At 33.4% G+C, this 8,686-nt stretch overlaps 2 protein-coding genes across 2 annotated transcripts; both read right to left on the bottom strand.

Moving 5' to 3' along the window:
• Window positions 1-846: 846 nt before the first annotated feature.
• On the bottom strand, window positions 847-2,900 carry LOC105216460 (uncharacterized). The gene is made up of 3 exons (XM_011190954.3): window positions 2,328-2,900; window positions 1,969-2,241; window positions 847-1,893 (listed from the first exon to the last, which is right to left on the bottom strand). The coding sequence occupies exons 1-3, from the start codon at window positions 2,397-2,399 to the stop codon at window positions 1,801-1,803; spliced, it is 438 nt and encodes a 145-aa protein (XP_011189256.1). The 5' UTR covers window positions 2,400-2,900; the 3' UTR covers window positions 847-1,800.
• Window positions 2,901-6,059: 3,159 nt separating this feature from the next.
• Window positions 6,060-7,414, bottom strand: LOC128921879 (uncharacterized). The gene is made up of 3 exons (XM_054230732.1): window positions 7,001-7,414; window positions 6,263-6,475; window positions 6,060-6,191 (listed from the first exon to the last, which is right to left on the bottom strand). Exons 1-3 carry the CDS (start codon window positions 7,151-7,153, stop codon window positions 6,126-6,128), a joined length of 432 nt encoding a protein of 143 aa, XP_054086707.1. The 5' UTR covers window positions 7,154-7,414; the 3' UTR covers window positions 6,060-6,125.
• Between the last annotated feature and the right edge of the window lie 1,272 nt (window positions 7,415-8,686).

Raw genomic sequence — 8,686 nt, 5'->3', positions numbered from 1 at the left:
ATCAGTTCTTCGCCGCCGTATTTGAATAGCTCGGCCGGTAATCCATCGGCCCCCGCCGCTTTGTTGTTCTTCAAGCGGGTAATTGCTATTCGAATTTCTTCATGGTCGGGTAATGGAACATCTATTCCATCGTCATCGATTGGGGAATCGGGTTCGCCATCTCCTGTTGTTGTACTTTCACTGCCATTGAGCAGGTCGGAGAAGTGTTCCCTCCATAATCCCAGTATGCTCTGACATCCGTTACCAGATTACCTCCTCGGTCCCTACATGATAATGCTCCGGTCTTGAAACCTTCTGTAAATCGCCTCATCTTTTCATAAAATTTTCGAGCATTACCCATGTCGGCCAGCTTTTCAAGCTTTTCATACTCACGCATTTCGGCCTCTTATTTATTATTTTAATATTATTTTGCTCTTCTATACTTATATTATTATTTTATATGTTTTGGGCATATTTTCTGTTGCATAAATGTGGTCACTTCTGTAAGAATCGCTGGCATTGTATTTAAGTTGTGAAATTCCAAAGCCATTTCCTTGGCCTTTCTGATAGCTACCTTCAGCAAAGAGTCGTAGCGCTGCGCAAATCTCATAATTGGACGCACAGCAGTTGATCGGTTGAGGGATTAAAAAGCGGCCAACAAGTATGAAACTGCCTTGTTTGATATATCGAATTATTTTTCGAATCTATTTGAAAAGATACAAAATTTAGTAAACGTAACAAATAACAACATTTTTATTCTTAGCGTACTTCACAAGAGGAAAATCCAAAGGATTGGAACGAGCTCTAATTAGCCGTGGAATTAATGCGACATTTTAGCTTTTCGCCCAAATTAGGAAAAATAATTCATAACTACTCAACATATTTATTGTTTTATTTTAATTCAAATTCGTATTTTTAACTGCACAAATTGTCACTCAGATTTGAACAATGCTACCAAATACTTTCTAAGTAATAGTCAAAAATTTAAACTTAGGGCTGTTATCTGCGTATCCTAGGCAACTGAGACAAATAGTTTATCGTAATATGTATTCTAGTCACAGTATAGTCTGGCGACTGATCGTCAGTAGCCTTACACAATTGGGGTGTTAAGGAAGTGTTTTTGCTTTTCATTAACTTGATATTTTCGGGAAAATTATAATATTACAATGAATACAAATAGATATATTGTTTAGATAAAAAGTTGACAAAAATTTAAAATAATTCTTAAAAATGAATACAGTTTCAACAAACAGTTATTTAATATCAATGAAATAATAATTTGCGTTGAGTAGGCATGCTAATATCTGAACCATAATGACATCTTTAGCGAACCAATGGAAATACATATACGTATATATTATAGCAAAGGAAACGCCACTCTATATTATTCAGCAAATTCATACTATTTACTGTATAATTTTCAACTTACTTTAATGACGTCAACTACATATTTGGTATTTTCAATAATAAAGTCAAATATATGTAAAGCGATTATATACTACTAAATACTTTTAAATAAAATAAAAAAAGTCGGCTGACTGTGCAAGAGTATTTTGGTATTTTTTGAAAATCAATCAAATATTCGGCTTCTGAGTCAAAGCTACATCAGTCATTGCAATTTCAGAGTAATATATAACATTTAATATATACACTTATTCTAGTGAAGTCCAAAATAATTTGAATTACAATAGTAGTATGTACTTCATTGGAGGCAGGGAGTGATATCGCCATGAGTAATATCCTCATATATTTGTGAAATATTTCCTAAACAGCGAAAATACTGTTATCGGCAACAACCTTCATACACCCACACACACACCACTACGTTTGTGTGCTCATATCGCGCTGACGATATCTTCTGTAGTTACACCAGGCCTCCAAGGCATACAGACAGAATGCAACATAGCCGAAAAACTGTTGAGCAAATGCATGCATTATTATTAGTATTTACATTTGAAAATATGATTATTCATTTGTGTGTATACGCACCGCTGCAATGGAGTAGGTCACCAGCGCCAGTGTCAGCGCGGCGGATGAGGAGAGAAAACACAGCACAGCCAGTGTGGTATGTAGAAACAGCTCGAACTTAGTGGCATTGCAAAAGTGGCGCCTACAAAGACGCATTTCACAAAAATTGTTCAAAAACACCAGCGCACTGCCGAGGCAGGCGAACGCCATCACACACATATAGATGAGACCGCGCAAATTCGTCACTGGCGCGGTGCTAACGACAATGCATACAATGCCAGCCACAGCAAATAGCTACGAGATGAACAGAAACAAGGAAAACACATTTTTTTGCAATGAAACACAAGAAAAGTTTACTGAATCATAGCGCGCTCGCTTACCATACATAGCAATTTGGCTAAACCGGAAGAGCTTCGGACATAGAGTCGATCGTAGCCGGATGTGGAGAACATTTTCTGTCTATGACTGTTGAATATTGTAGTGTTTCGACTATGTCCGGAAGTGTTCCTATTTTTAATGAACTCTTCACCAGCAATATGAACTTTGTTTACACTTTATATTTTGAAATGTATTTATACAACTGTTTATACAAACGCGAACACTTGTTGTTTTCCGTTTGCCATATACTACACGTAACTGTATTTCGTTTATCTATTTTTATTTAAATACTTTATATAATATCGTTCTGCACTCTTATCAAATTTTGGAACACTTGTATCTTCGCATTTCACAGCGAAATTAAACGCCGCCGTTGGACTCCATTCGCCCACACTTATGAAACGCTCTACGGCAACTGGCCGGCGTATTGCTGTTACTCACTCATCTCTGTTGATGATTTTCTGTGTTTTCCAAATTTGTATGTAATCTATATATATATATATATGTAATATGTACATATATTGTACAAATGTATACAAATTGAAATGTATGGTGTATATTTCGCATTGTTCTTTTGGTTGAAAAGAACTGTGCTCTCTTAATCGCTTACAAATGAATGGAAACTGAAAAAGTGGTTTAATTTATTGTGCGTATTTAATGAGCGTAGAATAATGCACATACATACATACATGCATACACAAATATTTTTTTATTCGCATTATTATTTTTTACTCGTATCATAAACACCAACTTTCACGCAGCTTTTCAAAGCAAACCGCTATTGTCGCTTATCAAATGTGGCTCAACTACAGCATACAATCACGCTCACAAATGCTAGAGCGTAGAACGGCACTCACTCCACTCGCCAATTCTCACCGCAACTCTTATGCTCTCCGCCGGCGTTTGTGCACTTGATTAAACGTCGATTAAACATATTGAATTCATTTCGCTGTAGAGTTACCAGCTAAAATATTTCTCTTATCACCACCATACAGTTAGATTACATATCTTAAGGTGAGTCAAAAATTACAAATTAATTGAAGAAATAGTCTCACACTATTTGGATACTAATATAAATGTTTATTCTAAGTTGTAGATAAATTTATGATATATTTGTATAAAGCATTTTAATACAATATTCTCATCTTAATTAAATACAACAATCTCATACGGCAACACTTAGTAGTTTGATAGTACTTTCATCACAGTTAAAAGACATTTGACTTAGACTTTAAACTTCGAATACATTCATTTTTATATAGTGAAAAATTATGGTCACTAAATTATACAAATATAGTTACTTCTGTTGATGTTCAAATGCAAGCTCACCCAAAAACTCAGCAAAGAAAATAATCTGGTCACCTTGCTGCAAGCCCTCTCCAAAGTATTAAATGGGCACCCAATACTCTTAGAAAATATTTGCGTTCCTGCTTAACATTTAACATATGGTCTTGTTGTTTACTTATTTTATAAACAAATACTTAAATAAATAGTACAATTTTACTTGTTCGAGATACATTGAAAAGTATTCTACTTAGCTATTTTAGTTTATTATTTTCCCAAAATGGGGAACATATACAAACTATATGTGTACTATATATCAGCGCCTAAACACCTTCTTTATTTAATTAAACATTACTACAGTTTGACAATACAATGTTATACATAGAGAATTAAGTAATTAATGTAGGTGAACTGTCTGATAAGAACAGTGCGTATATAACAGTAGAGTGGTTCAATTTTTGCGTGATCGAGTTGTTTACAAAATGTATAGTGCAAATATGAGCCGATTTCAACAACATTTGGCAGCACTTATTTTCGTTATGTTCATAAGATCTATTACACTGGTCAACAGTGGTTTTGGTGCCGGAGTATTTTTAGCTGTTTTTGTATAAATTTAATGCACTGCTGTCAAATATGATTTTGGAATACTCAATTTTAGTGAACACCTCATAATCCAGCACTGTGCGTCATTATTATACAGTCTCTTTTTAAATTCCAGAAGTAATCTGTCATCACAACGGCCTTGGTAGCGGTCATAGTCTTATCTTAGTGAAACATTTCACCATGTTCCTCACTGAAGTCTCCAAATTTTGCAGAAACTGGTCCAAGTGACTATGCAAATAGTGCAATTTTATGTTCATGTTGCACCCAACAATATAATCTTAGTTCCTTATTCGAGTAATTTATTGTCCTTCAACCTAAGAAACCTAACCTTCATAGGCTTCCTTTGAAAGGCTGAGATCTCTGTGAGGTCGTTTAATTCATTTTGATTGAAATATTTTGGCTTTGATATCGTCTGTCGTCCATTGAAAGTTTGAAACCCCTAATATTAGGTAATAGGAGATAGATGAAGTTATGACCCGATTTCATACATTTTTGGAACGGAGACATATTATTAGAAGAAACATATTCCCTCAAAATTTCTTCAAAATATCTGAGAGACTTAACTATAATTCCGGTAAAAAATTTGTTAGAAGTACTGAGGTTCTCATATTCGATATATAGGGTCTTGAAAACTTATGGACCGATTTCGACGATTTTTAGATTTTTTCTGTTCCGATATCTTCACTAGTACTAACTTTATATATTGTAAACTATTCAAACTTCAGAGTTCTGATTTATGTGAAGTAGGCGTGGTTGTGAACCGATTTAAACTATTTTAACAACATATCATTGCGAAGGTAGGAAGATATTATGAACCGAATTTAATTTTTGACCCATAAGTGGGCGGGGCCACGCCCATTTAAAATATTGTATACTATTTTGAGTACAGCTCTACTGTACCTTCTTTATAATAAAATTTAAAGGTTGGTTTTCCTTACTGAATTAAAGCATTTTTAGTAGTTTTCAACAAAAGCTTTGTATGGGAGAGGGTCGTGGTTATAATTCGATTTCCTCCATTTTTAGACTGTATAAGTTAGTACCAAAAAGAAACGACTCTAGAAAGTTTCCTTGATATAGCTTTGGTAGTTTGCGAGATATGTGCAAAAAACGTAGTTGGGGGCGGAGCCACGCCCGCTTCCCCAAAAAAATTACATCCAAATATGCCCCTTCGTAGTGCGATGCTTTGTACTAAATTTTATTTCCATAGCTTTATTTATAACTTAGTTATGACACTTTATGTGTTTTCGGTTTTCTACAATTTGACAGTGGTCCGATTACGCCCATCTTCGAACTTAACCTTCTTATGGTGTCAAGAAATACGTCTTCCAAGTTTCATCAAGATATCACAATTTTTACTCAAGTTACAGCTTGCACGGACGGACGGACAGACAGACATCCGGATTTGAACTTTACTCGTCACCCTGATCATTGATATATATAACCCTATATCTAATACGTTTAGTTTTAGGACTTACAACCAACCGTGGACAAAACTGTAATACTCTCGTAGCAACTTTGTTTCGAGAGTATAAATATATATATATATATATATATTCACATAGAACATGAAATATTAACAGGGGACGGATAATAGCAATCATTTCATTTTGATATGGTTTCCAGAAAGGCTTTACTGTGCCATATTAAAATAACCTTTCGGAGGGCAACCACTTCGTCAAATGTTAATTATAACTTTCAAACAAAATATTACAGAATATTAAGTTTTGGTTCAAAAATTTAACTTGTTCATAGCTACCAAAATAGAATAAAACCGAGTGATAATATATTTACATTAAAACAAAAAAGGCTCACATACCAGAAAAAAAAGTTATTGTGTGTTTAATGTTATTTAAATACATTTATTCAACAAAAGAAAAATTTAACTAATATAAAATAATAAAAATAAACTAATACTATTTTTTTAAACGATATTTTATTTTTATTTTATTTGGTTTTTTATTCGCAGCCTTCTGATTTGTCTGTAAAAAATAAACATTTTTTATACAAATTGTTGAATCAATATACTATAATCAATTTCAAAACAACTCACTGCTCCTTTATTTGATTGTCTTTTTTTGAAAGCCATTTTGAGTAAATAAAATTGCCGAAATTCAATCCTCTTGATTTGTATAAATGATACCGCCGCAATGAGGAAAACTAAGCAATGGGTAGTTATAGCGATAATACTGTACATAGTGTAGCGTCTGTTCTTCCAAAACTGTTTGTTGGAATAAATGATGTATACACCGAGGAACCCTGTGATCTGTATAATAAAAAAAATATTTTGAAATATTATTAAAAATTACAACGCGTAGCAAAATTAAAATTTCCTCGATTCATAAACAATCAAGTCATTTTGATTTCTAATTATGAATGTTTCATATTCTTGCAATATTATATTTTTAGCTGTTTTCCTTAACCTTATTATTTGTTCAATGTCAATGGCAACACTTCACATAAATATTTTTAAATAACAGTTAATTTAATAAACACTATTAGTAGTAAGACTGAACAAAGTATTTTTAACTTCAAATAAAAAATTCAAAATACATGGCTACATTTTTTTATTTTATTGTCAAAAGAATTATAAAAGTGGTCGTAACCTTCTTCACGTATATTCAACTGTAAGCATTCTTAAATATCTTTAAATCATTAAATACATAGTAATTCCTATATCTCTTCGAGAGAATAACTGAGCATTAAAATTTCATTAGGCTAAGAATTTTATAGTTTTAAAATATTATATTTAATTTACATATATAATAAATGGAACCATCGCATTTCTTACCAAACTCGCGAGTTTGAAGAAATCACAAAAAAAGTGCAAGACTGGACTGCAAACAAATGGCTTTGACTTTGCTTGCGCGGCCGGTATTTTTGTTTTTGGCATCTGCCGGTAACGCGGTATTTTCTTCACACGATAACTGTTGGTTGTTGACATTTTCACGAATAAACCAAGGGATTTCTTACAAAAAGATTTTACTCAAGAAAGTTGCACGTGTTCGCAGTCGTTCGGAAAACAAACTGAATTATTGCTTTTGTATTTATTTAATGTATAAAAAATAAATAAGAATACCACAATGAATAGCTGTACATTGTGTAAGAATTGAAATTATAAAAGTTATTGTGTTGTGGCTTGACTCGAAATGCTTATCATACAACATTTGTTTGAGCAAGTGAGATGCACATACTATTACACATCCATGTACAGACATATTGTTATACATACAGACTTTGCGGTTTTGAGTTTTATTTAGAACCCATTAAATATTTTCTTATTATATAGTAATATTGTTTCGATATTCCCTATACCACTTTTATATAAGGTTTAAGATCTTCACACTTATTTAGTTTTTACACTAAATATTTCCTCCACTTTAATGTCCAGTTTATACTGTTTTTATACTCTCGCAACAAAAGTTGCTAAGAAAGCATTATAGTTTTGTTCACATAACGGTTGTTTGTAAGTCATAAAACTAAACGAGTTAGATATAGGGTTATATATATCAAAATGATCAGGGTTACGAGACGAGTCAAAATCCGAATGTCTGTCTGTCCGCCCGTCTGTCCGTCTGTGCAACGGATAATTTGAGTAAAAATTGAGATATCTTGATGAAACTTGGAACACATGTTCCTTGGGACCGTGAGCGGGTGCTTTCGAAAATGGGCAAAATCGGACCACTGACACGCTCAGAAAATGGCGAAAATCGATAACACATAAAGTGTCATAACTAAGCCATAAATAAAGTTATAAAGGTAAAATTTGGAACAAAGGATTGCACTAGGAAGAGGCATATTTGGATGTAATTTTTTTGGGGAAGTGGGCGTGGCCCCGCCCCCAAATCGGTTATTTGTATATATCTCGCAAACCAATAAAGCTATATAAACCAAACTTTCTGCAGTCAGTTATCTTACGTACCCCACCACACACCATGAAATTAGTTGAAATCGGATAATAACCACGCGCACCTCCCATACATAGGTTAGGTTGAAAATGACTAAAAGTGGGTTATCTCACTAACGAAAAACGCCAGAAATACTAAATTTTACGGAAGAATTTGCAGAAGGAAGCTGCACTCAGATTTTTTTTACAAAATGAAAAATGGGCGTGGCATCGCCCACTTATGGGTCAAAAATCATATCTCAGGAACTACTCGACAGATTTCAATGAAATTCGGTATATAATATTTTCTTGACACCCTGATGACACGTGTGGAAAATGGATTAAATCGGTTCACAACCACGACAATTTCCCATGTAACTCAATTTTGAATTCCATCTTATTCCTTCACTTTATAATATATACATAAGGAACCAATGAAGATAGCGAAATAAAACTTTACACAAATACTGTATATGATCTGTGGCATCACTTGTGAAAAAATTGTCGAAATCGGATTATAACTTTTCAAAGCCCCGAATATCGAATATGAAGAATTCAGTGCCCCATAGTAATTTTTCACCGAAAATTTCG

The sequence above is a fragment of the Zeugodacus cucurbitae genome, chromosome 5 (assembly GCF_028554725.1).
Source record: "Zeugodacus cucurbitae isolate PBARC_wt_2022May chromosome 5, idZeuCucr1.2, whole genome shotgun sequence".
Classification (NCBI taxonomy): Eukaryota; Metazoa; Arthropoda; class Insecta; order Diptera; family Tephritidae; genus Zeugodacus; species Zeugodacus cucurbitae.
This window is presented reverse-complemented; position numbering and strand designations above follow the sequence as displayed.

Bases quoted from the DNA above. Each gene is read 5' to 3' on its own strand.
- LOC105216460 (XM_011190954.3), bottom strand. From the start codon at position 2,399: ATGTTCTCCACATCCGGCTACGATCGACTCTATGTCCGAAGCTCTTCC. The intron at 2,242-2,327 runs GTAAGCGAGCGC...TTCATCTCGTAG, and splicing joins TAGCCAAATTGCTATGTATG to CTATTTGCTGTGGCTGGCAT. The intron at 1,894-1,968 runs GTGCGTATACAC...TTTGCTCAACAG, and splicing joins TGACCTACTCCATTGCAGCG to TTTTTCGGCTATGTTGCATT.
- LOC128921879 (XM_054230732.1), bottom strand. From the start codon at position 7,153: ATGTCAACAACCAACAGTTATCGTGTGAAGAAAATACCGCGTTACCGG. The intron at 6,476-7,000 runs GTAAGAAATGCG...TTTATTATACAG, and splicing joins TCTTCAAACTCGCGAGTTTG to ATCACAGGGTTCCTCGGTGT. The intron at 6,192-6,262 runs GTGAGTTGTTTT...TATTTTTTACAG, and splicing joins GACAATCAAATAAAGGAGCA to ACAAATCAGAAGGCTGCGAA.